This window comes from Petromyzon marinus, unplaced genomic scaffold, assembly GCF_048934315.1.
Source record: "Petromyzon marinus isolate PM22_M1 ecotype Great Lakes invasive population unplaced genomic scaffold, UKy_Petmar_22M1.pri1.0 PM_Scaffold_113, whole genome shotgun sequence".
Lineage (NCBI taxonomy): Eukaryota > Metazoa > Chordata > Hyperoartia > Petromyzontiformes > Petromyzontidae > Petromyzon > Petromyzon marinus.
Genome location: NW_027423073.1, coordinates 60,742 through 83,710, shown reverse-complemented (window position 1 = coordinate 83,710; position 22,969 = coordinate 60,742). Strand labels below are relative to the sequence as shown.

At 55.4% G+C, this 22,969-nt stretch overlaps 1 protein-coding gene across 1 annotated transcript in view; it reads right to left on the bottom strand.

Moving 5' to 3' along the window:
- Positions 1-22,969, bottom strand: part of ATG4B (autophagy related 4B cysteine peptidase) — a 62,406-nt gene extending 39,437 nt beyond the window's left edge. The window contains exons 1-4 of the mRNA XM_076063413.1: positions 22,872-22,969; positions 17,332-17,433; positions 16,202-16,273; positions 7,334-7,432 (exon numbers count right to left, since the gene is read on the bottom strand). Coding sequence (XP_075919528.1) covers positions 7,334-7,432; positions 16,202-16,273; positions 17,332-17,433; positions 22,872-22,881 — 283 coding nt within the window. The 5' untranslated portion in view covers positions 22,882-22,969. The remainder of the gene's footprint in view (positions 1-7,333; positions 7,433-16,201; positions 16,274-17,331; positions 17,434-22,871) is intronic.

Below are 22,969 nucleotides of genomic sequence, written 5' to 3'. Positions count from 1 at the left end.
TGTGTACGTGTGTGTGTGTGTCTACGTGTGTGTGTATGTGTGTACGTGGCCTCAAGGTGCACATGGCCTGGCACAAGCGTCGTGGTGACGTCACCGCCACTTAGTGGCGAATGGCGGTTGTTGTTGTTGTTGTTGTTGTGTGTATGTGTGTGTGTACGTGTGTGTGTGTGTGTACGTGTGTGTGTGTGTACACGTGTGTGTGTACGTGTGTGTGTGTACGTGTGTGTGTGTGTACACGTGTGTGTGTGTACACGTGTGTGTGTACGTGTATGTGTGTGTGTACGTGTGTGTGTGTCCGGCAAAACAACCCCCTACCTCCTCGCGGTGCCGGACGGGCAACTCTGTCGTGGACAGCGCTGTGGGGGGAGATCCAATTTTGATTGGCTCCTCCCCTCATGGCATATGTGTCCACCACAGGGGCTAAACGGGGGCTCTGGACGGGTGCGAGGGGCTGGTAACCCCTCCACCTTCAATTAATTACCACGAAACTACGAATTAAACTGAAATATGTAACAACTAAGCTTGTGCCGGAGGCCCCGGGGGGCCAGGCGTCTATGACGTCTCCTGGCCAAACCCCAATTGGCGGAGCCAGGAGATTGAATACCTACCCTCGGGGCTACTCCAGAAACAACGAAAAGCCACTACGGTTGGCCACGTGGAATGTTCGAACGCTCACTGCAGAGGAGAGGCTGCCACTCCTCTGTCGGGAGCTGGACCGGTACCGCCTGGATCTATGCGGCATTCAGGAGGTCCGGTGGACCGGCTCTGGCTCCTGCCACCATGACGGGTGGACAGTCCTCTACTCGGGGCAGCAGACTGCCAAACAACAGGGTGTGGGTCTTCTTTTGAACAAAAGAATGAAGGGGGCGTGGGAGCGTGGCGGTGAGGTGTGGGAAGCTGTAAGCCCCAGGCTACTTTGGGCTCGCCTTCCCATCAACCGGAGGCGAGGAATGGTGGTCGTGGTTACTTATGCCCCCACCGAAGATGAACATCCGTGGAGGGATGCAGGCAAAGCCGATGAGTCAGATGCCTTCTATGACCTCCTGTCACAGGTGCTGGCTAAAGTGGCCCCTCGGGATAGAGTCATCATGTTGGGTGACTTCAATGCCCGAGTTGGTCATGATACTGGCACCTGGTCTGGAGTGATTGGAGGGCATGGGCCAGATCAGCTCAATAACAACGGTAGGAGGCTGCTAGATTTTTGTGCAGCCCATGGGCTTGTAATTACCAACACGCTGTTCCGGCATCGGCGCATCCACACAACATCATGGATGCATGCCGGGTCCAAGCAAGAACATCTGCTGGACTACATAGTGACGGACCAGCGAATACGAGCCCATGTCCTTGACACCAGGACCTACCGTGGAGCTGATCTGCCCTCTGACCATCGACTAGTCATCTGTAAGATGCGCCTGCCATTCTTCCACTCCGGTGGTGGGTGTACACCCAGGACCCCATTCCAACCTAAAGTGGCCTGGTCTCAGTTATCTGATGAAAGTTGCAAGCGAGAATTTCATCATCGCTTGCGGCTGGGATTGGCATCGTCCCCGACTCCTCCTGATGTCGAGGGTAAATGGGCAAGGTTTAGGACTGTGACTCATGCAGCTGCAATGGCTGCTTTGGGTACGCGGTCCAGACCTCCCCAGACACCCTGGATGACAGAGGAGTTGTTCACGATGGTTGAGAAAAAGCGACAGGCCCACTGTCATCGGCTACAGAATCCCACGTCAGAGAATGAGGAGGCTTACCGCAGCCTTCGCTCGGAGGTTCGGAGAGCCGTGAGGCGCTGCAAGGATGGGTGGTGGTCGCGGGTTGCTGAGGAGATGGAGTCTGCCTCAGTGGCCCGTGATCACAAATCTCTATTTAACTCCATCAAAAAAGTAACCTGCAGCGCCACACCTATTACCATCATTAGGGGAAAAAACGGTGATCCAATTTCCGACCCCCAGGAACAGGTTCGCAGATTTGCTGAGCATTTCTGTGAGGTCCTGGGGGAGGGAAAATCCCTCAGCCAGGAAAACATCGTGGCACAAAGCGAGGATGACCCTGCTGAGGCTGCGGTGCCTCAAATATTGGATGAAGTCACCCCCTGTGAGTGGCTGGCTGAGGTGCCATCTGCTGAGGAAGTATTGAAGGCGATCCGGAGTCTGAGACCAGGAAAGGCAGCGGGCAGAGATGATCTCCCAAGCGAAATGCTGAGGGAGGGTGGCGTTTGTGCACAGACTGCCCTATATGACATCATAACAGCAGTCTGGACCACTGGACGGGTTCCGCAGGATTGGAAGGATGCCCTGGTGGTCCCCCTTTTTAAGAAGGGGGACCGCACAGATTGTAACAACTACAGGGGCATCTCACTCCTCAGTGTGCCGGGAAAGGTCCTGGCAAGGATTATTCAGCATCGCCTTGCCAGGCACGCTGAGGAGAGGCTTGCGGAGCCCCAATGTGGTTTCAGGAAAGGGCGGTCCTGCACAGATGCCATATTTTCTGTCCGTCTGCTACAGCAGAGGTGTAGGGAATTCCAACAAGACCTACATCTCTGCTTTATTGACCTGGTCAAGGCCTATGATACCATCAGTAGGCCTGGGCTCTGGGTCGTTCTTCGTGCTTTTGGAGTACCTGACCCTCTGCTCACGATCATTAAGGACCTTCATGATGGTGAGCGTGCCCGGGTAAAACTACGTGGCCGGGAGTCAGAGCCATTCCCTGTACACCTTGGGGTGCGACAGGGATGTCCTCTGGCTCCCACATTATTTAACATCTATTTTGACCACGTAGTTCGTGAAGCCTTCAATAGCTGTACCGGGGGAATCTCCATATGGTACAGATATAATGGGAGGCTAATCGATGCCCGGGTGCGGTCAAGGGATGGCTCCCTATTGCTCAACCACGTTATGTATGCTGATGACTTGGTAATAGCTGCTCAGTCAGAGGAGGAGTTGGAGACGCTGCTGCTGAGACTGGAGCGTGCCACTAAGAGGTGGGGCCTTACCATCAGCCCCACCAAAACTAAGCACCTGCCTGGGTATTTTGTACCATCGGACACTCCACCCCCACAACTCCCAATCGGTGATGGGGCAGTTGTGGAGAGAGTGGAGAGTTTCCCATACCTGGGCAGTGTGCTTATGACTGGCTCCAGTTTAACAGTAGAGGTCTCACTCCGAATCAGTCGAGCGGCAATATCTTTTCATCGGTTGCGTAACGCTGTGTGGAAGCTACCTGGTCTGTCGCTACGCACTAAGCTTCAGGTCTTCTCGGCCACGGTCATTCCCTCCCTTCTCTACGCTTGCGAAACGTGGACCCCCCTAATGGAACATCTTCGCCGGTTAGAAACATTTAGGCTGGCCTGCCTACGATCCATCCTGGGTTTAACCAGACTGGATTGTGTGAGGAGCTCACAAATCCTTGAAAGATCTGGGCAGGGTCCCATCGGTGAGCTCCTTCGGCAGGCAAGGCTGCGATGGCTGGGTCATGTAGCCCGCATGCCCAGCCACCGCATGCCGAAACAGCTTTTGTTTGGCCGGATTGAGGGGGCTAAGCGGGCGCGGCACGGGCTAGAGAAGAGATGGAGTGATGTGGTACAGGAGGACGTGGAGCTGAGTGGACTTGCCGATGACTGGTACCAGCGGTGTCAAGATCGGCCTCTGTGGAGGAGGCTCGTGAAGGATGCTACTGGGCAGTTGGAGGCAGTCGCCCTCCAACAACAACGGAGGGCGGAGGAGCGACGCTCACAACAGCGAGCGGAGCGCCGGGTGGCTAAAGCACAGCAGGTTGGCACAGTAGGGGGCACAGGTGGTGCATCAGCCAGTCATCTCAGTCAGTCGACCCGTGGCACCTGGGTCTGCCCCGTGACCTCCTGCCAGCGGGCGTTCGACACTTCACGTGGCCTCAGGGTGCACATAGCCTGGCACAAGCGTCGTGGTGACGTCACCGCCACTTAGTGGCGAATGGCGGTTGTTGTTGTTGTTGTGTACGTGTGTGTGTGTACGTGTGTGTACGTGTGTGTGTGTATGCAGCCTATCGCATAGGATTGCCTAGCGCCGACTGACCGGCTGATGAGACTCAGCACGAGTGTTATATTCTCAAAATAGATGTTCGGTTGACGACCGAAAGTCAATATCAGTTTCGGCCGAAACCAAAACCAAACCCAAAGTTAAAAAAAAAAATTACTTTCGTCCGAAACCGAAATAGGCCATCTGCCAACTTTCGGCGGTCTCTAAACCACACAACAACCGCACAACAACCGCACAACAACCACAACAACCGCACAACAACCACAACAACTTCACAACAACCACAACAACCGCGCAACAACCACAACAACTTCACAACAACCACAACAACCGCACAACAACTGCACAACAACTTCACAACAACCACAACAACCGCACAACAACCGCACAACAACTTCACAACAACCACAACAACCGCACAACAACCGCACAACAACTTCACAACAACCACAACAACTGCGCAACAACCACAACAACTTCACAACAACCACAACAACCGCACAACAACCGCACAACCACCACAACAATACCATGACTACATGGTATTGTTGTGGTGGTGGTGGTGGTTGTGGCTGATGTTGTAATTGTGGTGGTGGTGGTGGTGGTTGTGTGGCTGATGTTGTAATTGTGGTGGTGGTGGTGGTTGTGTGGCTGATGTTGTAATTGTGGTGGTGGTGGTGGTGGTTGTGTGGCTGATGTTGTAACTGTGGTGGTTGTTGTAACTGTGGTGGTTGTTGTGGTGGTGGTTGTGTGGCTGATGTTGTAATTGTGGTGGTGGTGGTGGTTGTGTGGCTGATGTTGTAATTGTGGTGGTGGTGGTGGTTGTGTGGCTGATGTTGTAATTGTGGTGGTGGTGGTGATTGTGGTGGAGTGTTGTAACTGTGATGGTGGTTGTGGTGGTGGTTGTTGTGGTGGTTGTTGTAACTGTGGTGGTTGTTGTGGTGGTGGTTGTGTGGCTGATGTTGTAATTGTGGTGGTGGTGGTGGTGGTGGTGTTGGTTGTGGTGGAGTGTTGTAACTGTGATGGTGGTTGTTGTTGTGGTGGTTGTTGTAACTGTGGTGGTTGTTGTAACTGTGGTGGTTGTTGTGGTGGTGGTTGTGTGGCTGATGTTGTAATTGTGGTGGTGGTGGTGGTGGTGGTGGTTGTGGTGGAGTGTTGTAACTGTGATGGTGGTTGTGGTGATGGTGGTTGTTGTTGTGGTGGTTATTGTAACTGTGGTGGTTGTTGTGGTGGTGGTTGTGTGGCTGATGTTGTAATTGTGGTGGTGGTGGTGGTGGTGTTGGTTGTGGTGGAGTGTTGTAACTGTGATGGTGGTTGTGGTGATGGTGGTTGTTGTTGTTGTGGTGGTGGTTGTTGTTGTGGTGGTTGTTGTGGTGGTGGTTGTTGTAACTGTGGTGGTTGTTGTTGTGGTGGTTGTGTGGCTGATGTTGTAATTGTGGTGGTGGTGATGGTTGTGGTGGAGTGTTGTAACTGTGATGGTGGTTGTGGTGATGGTGGTTGTTGTTGTTGTGGTGGTGGTTGTTGTTGTGGTGGTTGTTGTGGTGGTGGTTGTGTGGCTGATGTTGTAATTGTGGTGGTGGTGGTTGTGGTGGAGTGTTGTAACTGTGATGGTGGTTGTGGTGATGGTGGTTGTTGTTGTTGTGGTGGTGGTGGTTGTTGTTGTGGTGGTTGTTGTAACTGTGGTGGTTGTTGTGGTGGTGGTTGTGTGGCTGATGTTGTAATTGTGGTGGTGGTGGTGTTGGTTGTGGTGGAGTGTTGTAACTGTGATGGTCGTTGTGGTGATGGTGGTTGTTGTTGTTGTGGTGGTTGTTGTAACTGTGGTGGTTGTGTGGCTGATGTTGTAATTGTGGTGGTGGTGGTGTTGGTTGTGGTGGAGTGTTGTAACTGTGATGGTCGTTGTGGTGATGGTGGTTGTTGTTGTGGTGGTTGTTGTTGTTGTAACTGTGGTGGTTGTTGTAACTGTGGTGGTTGTGTGGCTGATGTAATTGTGGTGGTTGTGGTGGATTGTTGTGACTGATGCTAGTTGTGGTGTTTGTGATGGTGGTTGTTGTTGTGGTGGTTGTGTGGCTGATGTTGTAATTGTGGTGGTGGTGGTGTTGGTGTTGGTTGTGGTGGAGTGTTGTAACTGTGATGGTGGTTGTGGTGATGGTGGTTGTTGTTGTTGTGGTGGTGGTTGTTGTTGTGGTGGTTGTTGTAACTGTGGTGGTTGTTGTGGTGGTGGTTGTGTGGCTGATGTTGTAATTGTGGTGGTGGTGGTGTTGGTTGTGGTGGAGTGTTGTAACTGTGATGGTGGTTGTGGTGATGGTGGTTGTTGTTGTTGTTGTGGTGGTTGTTGTTGTGGTGGTTGTTGTGGTGGTTGTGGTGATGGTTGTGATGGGTGTGGTGGTTGTGGTTGTTGTGATGATGGTTGTTGTGGTTGTTATGATGGTTGTGGTGGTTGTGGTTGTGGTGGTGGTTGTTGTGGTGGTTGTTGTGGTGGTTGTGGTTGTTGTGGTTGTTGTGGTGGTTGTTGTGGTTGTTGTGATGGTTGTGGGGTTGTTGTGATGGTTGTGGCGGTTGTTGTGGTGGTTGTTGTGGTTGTTGTGGTGGTTGTTGTGGTTGTTGTGGTGGTTGTGGTGGTTGTTGTGGTTGTTGTGGTGGTTGTTGTGGTTGTTGTGGTGGTTGTTGTGATGGTTGTTGTGATGGTTGTGGTGGTTGTTGTAGTTGTTGTGGTGGTTGTTGTGGTTGTTGTTGTGGTTGTTGTGGTAGTTGTGGTTGTTGTGGTGGTTGTTGTGATGGTTGTTGTGATGGTTGTGGTGGTTGTGATGGTTGTTGTGGTGGTTCTGGTGGTTGTTGTGGTTATTGTAGTGGTTGTTGTGATGATTGTTGTGATGGTTGTGGTGGTTCGTTGTGATGGTTGTGGTGGTTGTTGTGATGGTTGTGGTGGTTGTTGTGATGGTTGTGGTGGTTGTGTTGGTGGTTGTTGTGATGGTTGTTGTGGTTGTTGTGGTGGTTGTTGTGATGGTTGTGGTGGTTGTTATGATGGTTGTGGTGGTTGTTATGATGGTTGTGGTGGTTGTTGTGGTTGTTGTGATGGTTGTTGTGATGGTTGCGGTGGTTGTTGTGATGGTTGTGGTGGTTGTTGTGGTTGTGGTGGTTGTGTTGGTGGTTGTTGTGATGGTTGTTGTGGTGGAAGTTGTGATGGTTGTGGTGGTTATGATGGTTGTGGTGGTTGTTGTGGTGGTTGTTGTTGTGGTTGTTGTGGTGGTTGTTATGATGGTTGTGGTGGTTGTTGTGGTTGTGGTGGTGGTTGTTGTGGTTGTGGTGGTTGTGGTGGTTGCCACCTCTGCCCAGGTGGAGACACAGCAGGGCTTGTGCCAGGATCATCTGTCCACACCGTAGCATGCAGCCCCAGCCGACATCCGTTGATGGGCCGGTCCCTCCTGAGACACGGGGACACACACAGAGACACACAGAGACACACGGGGAGACACACAGAGAGACACACACAGAGACACACAGAGAGACACACGGGGAGACACACGGGGACACACGGAGACACACATGGAGACACACACAGAGACACACACAGAGACACACACGGAGACACACATGGAGACACACGGAGACACACACACAGAGAGACACAGAGACACACACAGAGAGACACAGAGACACACGGGGAGACACACAGAGAGACACACACAGAGACACACAGAGAGACACACGGGGACACACACAGAGACACACAGAGACACACATGGAGACACACAGAGACACACACGGAGACACACACAGAGAGACACACAGAGACACACATGGAGACACACGGGGACACACAGAGACACACACAGAGACACAGAGACACACACGGAGACACACATGGAGACACACGGGGACACACACAGAGAGACACAGAGAGAGACACACAGAGACACACGGGGAGACACACACAGAGAGACACACAGAGAGACACACATGCAGACACACAGAGACACACAGAGACACACACAGAGACACATACAGAGACACACGGAGACACACACAGAGACACACACAGAGACACACAGAGAGACACACGGGGACACACACAGAGACACACAGAGACACACATGGAGACACACAGAGACACACACGGAGACACACAGAGAGACACACAGAGACACACATGGAGACACACGGGGACACACAGAGACACACACAGAGACACAGAGACACACACGGAGACACACATGGAGACACACGGGGACACACACAGAGAGACACAGAGAGAGACACACAGAGACACACGGGGAGACACACACAGAGAGACACACAGAGAGACACACATGGAGACACACAGAGACACACAGAGACACACACAGAGACACACGGAGACACACACAGAGACACACACAGAGACACACAGAGAGACACACGGGGACACACACAGAGACACACAGAGACACACATGGAGACACACAGAGACACACACGGAGACACACACAGAGAGACACACAGAGACACACATGGAGACACACGGGGACACACAGAGACACACACAGAGACACAGAGACACACACGGAGACACACATGGAGACACACGGGGACACACACAGAGAGACACAGAGAGAGACACACAGAGACACACGGGGAGACACACACAGAGAGACACACAGAGAGACACACATGGAGACACACAGAGACACACAGAGACACAGAGACACATACAGAGACACACGGAGACACACACAGAGACACACACAGAGAGACACACAGAGACACACGGAGAGACACGGAAAGACACGGAGACACACACACAGAGACACACAGAGACACACAGAGACACACGGAGAGACACGGAGACACACACACAGAGACACACAGAGACACACAGAGACACACGGGGATACGGAGACACACGGAGACACACGGGAACACACACAGAGAGACACACAGAGAGACACACAGAGACACACGGGGAGACACACACAGAGAGACACACAGAGACACACAGGGACACACAGAGACACACGGGGATACGGAGACACACGGGGACACACAGAGAGACACGAGGACACACAGAGAGACACGAGGACACACAGAGAGACACGAGGACACACAGAGAGACACGAGGGCACACAGAGAGACACGGGGACACACAGAGAGACACGAGGACACAGAGAGAGACACAGGGAGAGACACGGGGACACACAGAGACACGGGGACACACAGAGAGACACGGGGACACACAGAGAGACACGGGGACACACAGAGAGACACGGGGACACACAGAGAGACACGGGGACACACACAGAGAGACAGGGAGACACACAGAGAGACACGGGGACACAGAGAGACACGGGGACACACAGAGAGACACGGGGACACAGAGAGACACAGGGACACACAGAGAGACACGAGGACACAGAGAGAGACACGGGGACACAGAGAGAGACACAGGGACACACAGAGAGACACGGGGACACAGAGAGAGACACGGGGACACACAGAGAGACACGGGGACACAGAGAGACACGAGGACACACAGAGAGACACGAGGACACACAGAGAGACACAGGGACACAGAGAGACACGGAGACACACAGAGAGACACGGGGACACAGAGAGACACGGAGACACACAGAGAGACACGGGGACACACAGAGAGACACGAGGACACACAGAGAGACACGAGGACACACAGAGAGACACGGGGACACACAGAGAGACACGGGGACACACAGAGAGACACGAGGACACACAGAGAGACACGGGGACACACAGAGAGACACGGAGACACACAGAGAGACAGAGGGGGACACACAGAGAGACACGGGGACACACAGAGAGACACGGGGACACACACAGAGACACGAGGACACACAGAGAGACACGGGGACACGCAGAGAGACACAGGGAGACTCACGGAGAGACACGGGGACACAGAGAGAGACACGGGGACACGCAGAGAGAGACAGGGACAGCCACGGGGGACAAAGACACACAGAGAGACACACGGGGACACACGGAGACACGGGGACACACAGAGAGACACGGGGACACACAGAGAGACACGGGGAGACACACGGAGAGACAGAGACAGAGGGTGACAGAGAGACACGGAGAGACACGGGGACACACAGAGAGACACGAAGACACACACAGAGACACGGGGACACACAGAGAGACACGGGGACACAGAGAGACACGGGGAGACACACGGAGAGACAGAGGGCGACAGAGAGACACGGAGACACACAGAGAGACACGGAGAGACACGGGGACACACAGAGAGACACGGGGACACACAGAGAGACACGGCGACACACAGAGACACAGAGGGAGACACACAGAGAGACACGGGGACACACAGAGACACGGGGACACACATAGAGACACGGGGACACAGAGAGAGACACGGCGACACACAGAGAGACACGGGGACACACAGAGACACGGGGACACACAGAGACACAGGGACACACACAGAGAGACACGGGGACACACACAGAGAGACACGGGGACACACAGAGAGACAGAGGGAGACACACAGAGAGACACGGGGACACAGAGAGACACGGGGACACACGGAGAGACACGAGGACACAGAGAGAGACACGGGGACACGCAGAGAGACACGGGGACACACAGAGAGACACGGGGACACAGAGAGACACGAGGACACACAGAGAGACACGGGGACACACAGAGAGACACGGGGACACAGAGAGAGACACGAGGACACACAGAGAGACACGGGGACACAGAGAGAGACACGAGGACACACAGAGAGACACGGGGACACACAGAGAGACACGGGGACACACAGAGAGACAGAGGGAGACACACAGAGAGACACAGGGACACACAGAGAGACACAGGGACACAGAGAGACACGAGGACACACAGAGAGACACGGAGACACACAGAGAGACACGAGGACACACAGAGAGACAGAGGGAGACACACAGAGAGACACAGGGAGCCTCACGGAGAGACACGGGGACACAGAGACACAGGGACACACAGAGAGACACAGGGACACAGAGAGACACGGGGACACACAGAGAGACACGGGGACACAGAGAGACACGAGGACACACAGAGAGACACGGGGACACAGAGAGACACGAGGACACACAGAGAGACACGAGGACACACAGAGAGACACGGAGACACACAGAGAGACACGAGGACACACAGAGAGACACGGGGACACACAGAGAGACACGAGGACACACAGAGAGACACGAGGACACACAGAGAGACACGAGGACACACAGAGAGACACGGAGACACACAGAGAGACACGGGGACACAGAGAGACACGGGGACACACAGAGAGACACGAGGACACACAGAGAGACACAGGGACACACAGAGAGACACGGGGACACAGAGAGACACGAGGACACACAGAGAGACACGGGGACACACAGAGAGACACGAGGACACACAGAGAGACACAGGGACACACAGAGAGACACGGGGACACAGAGAGACACGAGGACACACAGAGAGACACGGAGACACAGAGAGACACGGGGACACACAGAGAGACACGGGGACACACAGAGACACGGGGACACAGAGAGACACGGGGACACAGAGAGAGACACGGGGACACACAGAGAGACACGAGGACACACAGAGAGACACGAGGACACACAGAGAGACACGGAGACACACAGAGAGACACGGGGACACAGAGAGACACGGAGACACACAGAGAGACACGGGGACACACAGAGAGACACGGGGACACACAGAGAGACACGAGGACACACAGAGAGACACGAGGACACACAGAGAGACACGAGGACACACAGAGAGACACGGGGACACACAGAGAGACACGGGGACACACAGAGAGACACGGCGACACACAGAGAGACACGGGGACACTGAGAGACACGAGGACACACAGAGAGACACGGGGACACAGAGAGACACGAGGACACACAGAGAGACACGGAGACACAGAGAGACACGGGGACACACAGAGAGACACGGGGACACACAGAGACACGGGGACACAGAGAGACACGGGGACACAGAGAGAGACACGGGGACACACAGAGAGACACGAGGACACACAGAGAGACACGGAGACACACAGAGAGACACGGGGACACAGAGAGACACGGAGACACACAGAGAGACACGGGGACACACAGAGACACGGGGACACAGAGAGACACGGGGACACAGAGAGAGACACGGGGACACACAGAGAGACACGAGGACACACAGAGAGACACGAGGACACACAGAGAGACACGGAGACACACAGAGAGACACGGGGACACAGAGAGACACGGAGACACACAGAGAGACACGGGGACACACAGAGAGACACGGGGACACACAGAGAGACACGAGGACACACAGAGAGACACGAGGACACACAGAGAGACACGAGGACACACAGAGAGACACGGGGACACACAGAGAGACACGGGGACACACAGAGAGACACGGCGACACACAGAGAGACACGGGGACACTGAGAGACACGAGGACACACAGAGAGACACGGGGACACAGAGAGACACGAGGACACACAGAGAGACACGGAGACACAGAGAGACACGGGGACACACAGAGAGACACGGGGACACACAGAGACACGGGGACACAGAGAGACACGGGGACACAGAGAGAGACACGGGGACACACAGAGAGACACGAGGACACACAGAGAGACACGGAGACACACAGAGAGACACGGGGACACAGAGAGACACGGAGACACACAGAGAGACACGGGGACACACAGAGAGACACGGGGACACACAGAGAGACACGAGGACACACAGAGAGACACGAGGACACACAGAGAGACACGAGGACACACAGAGAGACACGGGGACACACAGAGAGACACGGGGACACACAGAGAGACACGGGGACACAGAGAGACACGAGGACACACAGAGAGACACGGGGACACAGAGAGACACGAGGACACACAGAGAGACACTCATCCACCCACATTACCGATCGCTGGTACCAATGCGTCGGTAAGCGAACCTCATGTCTGGAATCACTCACCCACCTCGCTCACTCACCCAGTCACTCGCTCACCTACTTACTCACCCACCCACTCACCCACTTACTCACCCACCCACTTACTCACCCAGCCACTCACCCACCTCACTCACCCACTCACCCACCTACTCACCCACCTCGCTCACTCACCCAGTCACTCACTCACCCACTTACTCACCCAGCCACTCACCCACCTCACTCACCCACTCACCCACCTACTCACCCACCTCGCTCACTCACCCAGTCACTCGCTCACCTACTTACTCACCCACCCACTCACCCACCTCACTCACCCACTCACCCACCTACTCACCCACCTCGCTCACTCACCCAGTCACTCGCTCACCTACTTACTCACCCACCCACTCACCCACTTACTCACCCACCCACTTACTCACCCACCTCACTCACCCACTCACCCACCTACTCACCCACCTCGCTCACTCACCCAGTCACTCGCTCACCTACTTACTCACCCACCCACTCACCCACTTACTCACCCAGCCACTCACCCACCTCACTCACCCACCTACTCACCCACCTCGCTCACTCACCCAGTCACTCGCCCACCCACTTACTCACCCACCCACTCACCCAGTCACTCGCTCACTCACTCACTCACCCACCTACTCACCCACCTCGCTCACTCACCCAGTCACTCGCTCACCCACCCACTCACCCACTCACCCACCCACTTACTCACCCACCCACTCACCCAGTCACTCGCTCACCCACTCACCCACCTACTCACGCACCTCGCTCACTCACCCAGTCACTCGCTTACCCACTTACTCATCCACCCACCCATTCACCCACTCACCTAGTTACTCGCTCACTCACTCACCCACCTACTCACACACCTCGCTCACTCACCCAGTCATTCGCTCACCCACTTACTCACCCACCCACTCACCCACTTACTCACCCACCCACTTACTCACCCACCCACTCACCCAGTCACTTGCTCACCCACTCACCCACCTACTCACGCACCTCGCTCACTCACCCATTCACCCGCTCACCAACTTACTCACCCACCCACCCACCCACTCACCCACTCACCCAGTCACTCGCTCACCCACTCACCCACCTACTCACCCACCTCGCTCACTCACCCAGTCACTCGCTCACCCACTCACCCACCTACTCACGCACCTCGCTCACTCACCCAGTCACTCGCTCGCCCACTTACTCACCCACCCACTCACTCACTCACCCACCTACTCACCCACCTCGCTCACCCACCCAGTCACTCGCTCATCCACTCACTCACCTACTCACCCACCTCGCTCACTCACCCAGTCACTCGCTCGCCCACTTACTCACCCACCCACCCACTCACCCACTCACCTAGTCACTCGCTCACCCACTCACCCACCTACTCACGCACCTCGCTCACTCACCCATTCACCCGCTCACCAACTTACTCAACCACCCACCCACTCACCCACTCACCTAGTCACTCGCTCACTCACTCACCCACCTACTCACCCACCTCGCTCACTCACCCAGTCACTCGCTCACCCACTTACTCACTCACCCACTCACCCACTTACTCACCCACCCACTTACTCACCCACCCACTTACTCACCCACCCACTCACCCAGTCACTTGCTCACCCACCCACCCACCTACTCACGCACCTCGCTCACTCACCCAGTCACTCGCTCGCCCACTTACTCACCCACCCACTCACCCACTCACTCACCCACCTACTCACCCACCTCGCTCACTCACCCAGTCACTCGCTCGCCCACTTACTCACCCACCCACCCACTCACCCACCCACCCAGTCACTCGCTCATCCACTCACTCACCTACTCACCCACCTCGCTCACTCACCCAGTCACTCACTCGCCCACTTACTCACCCACCCACCCACTCACCCACTCACCTAGTCACTCGCTCACCCACTCACCCACCTACTCACGCACCTCGCTCACTCACCCATTCACCCGCTCACCAACTTACTCAACCACCCACCCACTCACCCACTCACCCAGTCACTCGCTCACCCACTCACCCACCTACTCACCCACCTCGCTCACTCAACCAGTGACTCGCTCACCCACTTACTCACCCACCCACCCACCTACCCGCCCACTCATCCGCCCGCTCACTCACCTACTCACGCACCTCGCTCACTCACCCAGTCACTCGCTCACCCACTCACCCACCTACTCACCCACCTCGCTCACTCACCCAGTCACTCGCTCGCCCACTTACTCACCCACTCACCGACCTACTCACCCACCTTGCTCACTCACCCAGTCACTCGCTCGCCCACTTACTCACCCACCCACCCAGTCACTCGCTCACCCACTCACCCACCTACTCACCCACCTCGTTCACTCACTCAGTCACTCGCTCACCCACTTACTCACTCACCCACTCACCTAGTCACTCGCTCACTCACTCACCCACCTACTCACCCACCTCGCTCACTCAACCAGTCACTCGCTCATCCACTCACCCACCTACTCATGCACCTCGCTCACTCACCCAGTCACTCGCTCTCCCACTTACTCACCCACCCACCCACCCAGTCACTCGCTCATCCACTCACTCACCTACTCACCCACCTCGCTCACTCACCCAGTCAATCGCTCGCCCACTTACTCACCTACCCACTCACTCGCTCACCCACTCACCCACTCACTCACCCACCTCGCTCACGCACCCAGTCACTCGCTCGCCCACTTACTCACCCACCCACCCAGTCACTTACTCACTCGCTCACCCACTCACCCACCTACTCACCCACCTCGCTCACTCACCCAGTCACTCGCTCACCCATTTACTCATCCACCCGCTCACTCACCTACTCACTCACCCAGTCACTCGCTCGTCATTTACTCACCCACCCACCCAGTCACTCACTCACCCACCCACTCACCCACCTACTCACCCACCTCGCTCACTCACCCAGTCACTCGCTCACCCATTTACTCATCCACCCGCTCACTCACCTACTCACTCACCCAGTCACTCACTCACTCACCCACCCACCCGCCCACCCGCCCACCCACCCACCCGCCCACCCACCCACCCACCCACTTACTCACCCACTCACCCACCCACCCACCCGCCCACTCACCCACCCACCCACCCGCCCACTCACCCGCCCACCCACCCGCCCACTCACTCACCCCATGACCCCCCCCGGTGCGTGCGTTACCGATCGCTGGAAAGTTCCGTCTGTACGTGAACCAGAGCCGGGACCTCACGTCGTCCAGAATCGCATCTTTGTCTGCAGATACACACAGAGGGTGAGCAGAGGGTGAGCAGAGGGGTGAGCAGAGGGGTGAGCAGAGGGTGAGCAGAGGGGTGAGCAGAGGGTGAGCAGAGGGTGAGCTACAGTGATACCTGTGTGAGTAGTAGTGGTGGTGATACCTGTGTGAGCAGTACTGGTAGTGGTGGTAGTGGTACCTGTGTGAGTAGTAGTAGTAGTGGTACCTGTGTGAGTAGTAGTAGTAGTGGAACCTGTGTGAGTAGTAGTAGTAGTGGTGGTACCTGTGTGAGTAGTAGTAGTAGTGGTGGTACCTGTGTGAGTAGTAGTAGTAGTGGTACCTGTGTGAGTAGTAGTAGTAGTGGTACCTGTGTGAGTAGTAGTAGTGGTGGTACCTGTGTGAGTAGTAGTAGTGGTACCTGTGTGAGTAGTAGTAGTAGTGGTGATACCTGTGTGAGTAGTAGTAGTGGTACCTGTGTGAGTAGTAGTAGTGGTACCTGTGTGAGTAGTAGTAGTAGTAGTGGTACCTGTGTGAGTAGTAGTAGTAGTGGTACCTGTGTGAGTAGTAGTAGTAGTGGTGGTACCTGTGTGAGTAGTAGTAGTAGTGGTGGTACCTGTGTGAGTAGTAGTAGTAGTGGTACCTGTGTGAGTAGTAGTAGTAGTGGTACCTGTGTGAGTAGTAGTAGTAGTAGTGGTACCTGTGTGAGTAGTAGTAGTAGTGGTGGTACCTGTGTGAGTACTAGTAGTAGTGGTACCTGTGTGAGTAGTAGTAGTAGTGGTGGTACCTGTGTGAGTAGTAGTAGTGGTACCTGTGTGAGTAGTAGTGGTGGTACCTGTGTGAGTAGTAGTAGTGGTGGTACCTGTGTGAGTAGTAGTAGTGGTACCTGTGTGAGTAGTAGTAGTGGTACCTGTGTGAGTAGTAGTAGTAGTGGTGGTACCTGTGTGAGTAGTAGTAGTAGTGGTACCTGTGTGAGTAGTAGTAGTGGTGGTACCTGTGTGAGTAGTAGTAGTAGTGGTACCTGTGTGAGTAGTAGTAGTAGTGGTGGTACCTGTGTGAGTAGTAGTAGTAGTGGTGGTACCTGTGAGTGTGCTGTACTGACGACCCAGGATCCACACCGGTTCCTCTGAATCGGGAAAGTCCTCCACGTCCAGCAGCAGGAGAGCATCATACGTCATCGTCGCTACACACAGACAAAGGTCCCCCGTGTAGCCTCAACAGACTGCTGGGGCAAGTGCTGTTAGTAGCGAGTAGCAGCAGCTATGAAGGTAGACACAGACAAAGATCCCCCGTGTAGCCTCTATAGGCTGTAGGGGCAAGTGCTGTTAGTAGCGAGTAGCAGCAGCTACCTATGAAGGTAGACACAGACAAAGGTCCCCCGTGTAGCCTCAACAGACTGCTGGGGCAAGTGGTGTTAGTAGCAAGTAGCAGCACCTATGAAGGTAGACACAGACAAAGGTCCCCCGTGTAGCCTCTACGGAGTGCTGGGGCAAGTGCTGTTGGTAGCGAGTAGCAGCAGCTATGAAGGTAGACACAGACAAAGGTCCCCCGTGTAGCCTCAACAGAGTGCTGGGGCAAGTGCTGTTAGTAGCGAGTAGCAGCAGCTATGAAGGTAGACACAGACAAAGGTCCCCCGTGTAGCCTCAACAGAGTGGTGGGGCAAGTGCTGTTAGTAGCGAGTAGCAGCACCTATGAAGGTAGACACAGACAAAGATCCCCCGTGTAGCCTCTACAGACTGTAGGGGCAAGTGCTGTTAGTAGCGAGTAGCAGGAGCACCTATGAAGGTAGACACAGACAAAGATCCCCCGTGTAGCCTCTACAGACTGTAGGGGCAAGTGCTGTTGGTAGCGAGTAGCAGCAGCAGCTATGAAGGTAGACACAGACAAAGGTCCCCCGTGTAGCCTCAACAGACTGCTGGGGCAAGTGCTGTTAGTAGCGAGTAGCAGCACCTATGAAGGTAGACACAGACAAAGATCCCCCGTGTAGCCTCAACAGACTGCTGGGGCAAGTGCTGTTAGTAGCGAGTAGGAGCACCTATGAAGGTAGACACAGACAAAGATCCCCCGTGTAGCCTCTACAGACTGCTGGGGCAAGTGCTGTTAGTAGCGAGTAGCAGCACCTATGAAGGCTACCGGCACTGTGGCACACGAGGGGGTGGGGGGCTACCAGCACCACGCCCGGCCGCCTTTGTCTCCCCCAGTGGTGTTTACTACACCATCGCTACACCAGGTAACTCATTCAAGGCTGAGTCGACCTAGGGGAGGCCCAGGACCGGTATCAAACCGGGAGTTTGGTGGCCGTGAGCGGGAATCGAGGGGGTTAGGTGAGTGGGTGAGTGGGTGGGTGAGTGGGTGAGTGGGTGGGGTGAGGTGAGTGGGTGAGTGAATGAGTGAGTGGGTGAGTGAGTGGGTGAGTGAGTGGGTGAGTGAGTGGGTGAGTGGGTGGGGTGAGGTGAGTGGGTGAGGTGAGTGAGTGGGTGAGTGGGTGGGGTGAGGGGGTGAGTGAGTGAGTCGGTGGGGTGAGGTGAGTGGGTGAGTGAGTGGGTGGGGTGAGGTGAGTGGGTGAGTGAGTGAGTGGGTGAGTGAGTGGGTGGGTGGGTGAGGTGAGTGGGTGAGTGAGTGGGTGGGGTGAGGTGAGTGGGTGAGTGAGTGAGTGGGTGAGTGGGTGAGTGAGTGGGTGGGTGGGGTGAGGTGAGTGGGTGAGTGAATGAGTGCGTGGGGTGAGGTGAGTGGGTGAGTGAGTGGGTGAGTGAGTCGGTGGGGTGAGGTGAGTGGGTGAGTGGGTGAGTGAGTGGGTGAGTGGGTGGGGTGAGGTGAGTGGGTGAGGTGAGTGGGTGAGTGAGTGGGTGGGGTGAGGTGAGTGGGTGAGTTGAGTGGGTGAGTGAGTGGGTGGGGTGAGGTGAGTAGGTGAATGATTGGGTGGGGTGAGTGAGATGAGCGGGTGAGGTGAGTGGGTGAGGTAATTTGGTGAGTGAGTGGGTGGGGTGAGGTGAGTGGGTGAGTGAGTGAGGAGGTGAGGGTGAGTGAGTGGGTGAGGCCAATTGGTGAGTGAGTGGGTGGGGTGAGCGTGGTGAGTGGGCGAGGGTGAGCGAGTGAGGTGAGTGTGAGAATGAGGGTGAGTGTGGTGAGGGTGAGTGAGTGGGGTGGGTGAGTGTGGTGAGTGAGGTGAGTGTGGTGAGTGAGTGTGGTGAGTGAGTCGAGAGAGTGAGTGTGGTGAGTGAGTGTGGTGAGTGTGGTGAGTGAGTGTGGTGAGTGAGTGTGTGTGGTGAGTGAGTGTGGGGAGTGAGTGTGTGTGGTGAGTGAGTGTGGTGAGTGTGGTGAGGGTGAGTGAGTGTGGTGAGTGTGTGTGGTGAGTGAGTGTGGTGAGTGTGGTGAGTGTGGTGAGTGAGTGAGGTGAGTGAGTGTGGTGAGTGAGTGTGGTGAGTGTGGTGAGTGAGTGTGGTGAGTGAGTGTGGTGAGTGAGTGTGGTGAATGAGTGTGGTGAGTGAGTGAGTGTGGTGAGTGTGGTGAATGAGTGTGGTGAGTGTGGTGAGTGAGTGTGATGAGTGGGGTGAGTGTGGTGAGTGCGGTGAGTGAGCGAGTGTGGTGAGTGAGTGAGGTGAGTGAGTGGGGTGAGTGAATGTGGTGAGTGAGTGAGTGTGGTGAGTGAGGTGAGCGAGTGTGGTGAGTGAGTGTGATGAGTGTGGTGAATGAGTGTGGTGAGTGGGGTGAGTGTGGTAAGTGAGTGTGGTGAGTGAGTGTGGTGAGTGAGTGTGGTGAGTGAGTGTGGTGAGGGTGAGTGAGTGTGGTAAGTGTGTGTGGTGAGTGTGGTGAGTGAGTGTGGTGAGTGTGGTGAGTGAGTGTGGTAAGTGAGTGTGGTGAGTGAGTGAGGTGAGTGAGTGGGGTGAGTGAGTGGGGTGAGTGTGGTGAGTGAGTGTGGTGAGTGGGGTGAGTGTGGTAAGTGAGTGTGGTGAGTGAGTGTGGTGAGTGAGTGTGGTGAGTGAGTGTGGTGAGGGTGAGTGAGTGTGGTAAGTGTGTGTGGTGAGTGTGGTGAGTGAGTGTGGTGAGTGTGGTGAGTGTGGTGAGTGAGTGTGGTAAGTGAGTGTGGTGAGTGAGTGAGGTGAGTGAGTGGGGTGAGTGAGTGGGGTGAGTGTGGTGAGTGAGTGTGGTGAGTGTGGTGAATGAGTGTGGTGATTTGGGTGAGTGTGGTGAGTGTGGTGAGTGTGGTGAGTGAGTGTGGTGAGTGAGGTGAGTGAGTGGGGTGAGTGAGTGTGGTGAGTGAGGTGAGTGAGTGAGGTGAGTGAGTGTGGTGAGTGAGTGTGGTGAGTGAGCGAGGCGGTGAGGAGCTGGTGAGTGACTGATGAGGGGCTGGTGAGTGACGGGTGAGGAGCTGGTGAGTGACTGGTGAGTGACTGGTGAGTGACTGGTGAGTGGCTGGTGAGTGACTGGTGAGTGACTGGTGAGGAGCTGGTGAGTGACTGGTGAGTGGCTGGTGAGGAGCTGGTGAGTGACTGGTGAGTGACTGGTGAGTGACTGGTGAGTGACTGGCGAGTGGCTGGTGAGTGACTGGCGAGTGACTGGTGAGTGACTGGTGAGGAGCTGGTGAGTGGCTGGTGAGTGACTGGTGAGTGACTGGTGAGGAGCTGGTGAGTGACTGGTGAGTGACTGGTGAGGAGCTGGTGAGTGACTGGTGAGGAGCTGGCGAGTGGCTGGTGAGTGACTGGTGAGTGACTGGTGAGTGGCTGGTGAGTGACTGGTGAGTGACTGGTGAGTGGCTGGTGAGTGACTGGTGAGTGACTGGTGAGTGACTGGTGAGGAGCTGGTGAGTGGTGAGTGACTGGTGAGTGACTGGTGAGTGACTGGTGAGTGACTGGTGAGGAGCTGGTGAGTGACTGGTGAGTGACTGGTGAGTGACTGGTGAGTGACTGGTGTGAGTGGCTGGTGAGTGACTGGTGAGTGACTGGTGAGGAGCTGGTGAGTGACTGGTGAGTGACTGGTGAGTGGCTGGTGAGTGACTGGTGAGTGACTGGTGAGGAGCTGGTGAGTGACTGGTGAGTGACTGGTGAGTGACTGGTGAGGAGCTGGTGAGTGACTGGTGAGTGACTGGTGAGTGACTGGTGTGAGTGGCTGGTGAGTGACTGGTGAGTGACGGGTGAGGAGCTGGCGAGTGACTGGTGAGTGACTGGTGAGTGACTGGTGAGTGACGGGTGAGTGACTGGTGAGTGACTGGTGAGTGACTGGTGAGTGGCTGGTGAGTGACTGGTGAGTGACTGGTGAGGAGCTGGTGAGTGACTGGTGAGGAGCTGGTGAGTGACTGGTGAGTGACTGGTGAGTGACTGGTGAGTGACTGGTGAGTGACGGGTGAGTGACTGGTGAGTGACTGGTGAGTGACTGGTGAGGAGCTGGTGAGTGACTGGTGAGTGACTGGTGAGTGGCTGGTGAGTGACTGGCGAGTGACTGGTGAGTGACTGGTGAGTGACTGGTGTGAGTGGCTGGTGAGTGACTGGTGAGTGACTGGTGAGGAGCTGGCGAGTGACTGGTGAGTGACTGGTGAGTGACTGGTGAGTGACTGGTGTGAGTGGCTGGTGAGTGACTGGTGAGTGACTGGTGAGGAGCTGGTGAGTGGCTGGTGAGTGACTGGTGAGTGACTGGTGAGTGACTGGTGTGAGTGGCTGGTGAGTGACTGGTGAGTGACTGGTGAGTGACTGGTGAGGAGCTGGTGAGTGACTGGTGAGTGACTGGTGAGTGACTGGTGAGTGACTGGTGAGTGGCTGGTGAGTGACTGGTGAGTGGCTGGTGAGTGACTGGTGAGTGACTGGTGAGGAGCTGGTGAGTGACTGGTGAGTGGCTGGTGAGTGACTGGTGAGTGGCTGGTGAGTGACTGGTGAGTGACTGGTGAGGAGCTGGTGAGTGACTGGTGAGTGACTGGTGAGTGACTGGTGAGGAGCTGGCGAGTGGCTGGCGAGTGACTGGTGAGTGACTGGTGAGTGACTGGTGAGTGGCTGGTGAGTGACTGGTGAGTGACTGGTGAGGAGCTGGTGAGTGACTGGTGAGTGACTGGTGAGTGACTGGTGAGGAGCTGGCGAGTGGCTGGCGAGTGACTGGTGAGTGACTGGTGAGTGACTGGTGAGTGACTGGTGAGGAGCTGGTGAGTGACTGGTGAGTGACTGGTGAGTGACTGGTGAGTGACTGGTGAGTGGCTGGCGAGTGACTGGCGAGTGACTGGTGAGTGACTGGTGAGTGACTGGTGAGTGACTGGTGAGTGACGGGTGAGTGACTGGTGAGTGACTGGTGTGAGGGGCTGGTGAGTGACTGGTGAGTGACTGGTGAGTGACGGGTTAGCGATGATAAATATCGATGATGAGAACAAAGCAAATCGAATACACCACAACAAAGACAACATCAACAACAACAAAGACAACATCAACAACATCAACAACAAAGACAACAACAACATCAACAACAAAAACCGCGGCCGACAACGCAGTTAGTCGACAACAACGGACAGGAGGCGAAAGTTGAAACCACCGCCGCTCCGTGCCAGGCTAGGTACAGCCATCACTAACAACCACCACCAACAACAACAACAACGACCAACAACCACCACCACCAACAACAACAACAACAGAACCGCCGCCTCACCCGCCTCCATCGCCGCTGTCGTGAAGCGCTGACGTCACTGTCGTAAAACTTCAACACGCCCACACCCCCCACATGTCACGCTTTACGGCAGATCGGGT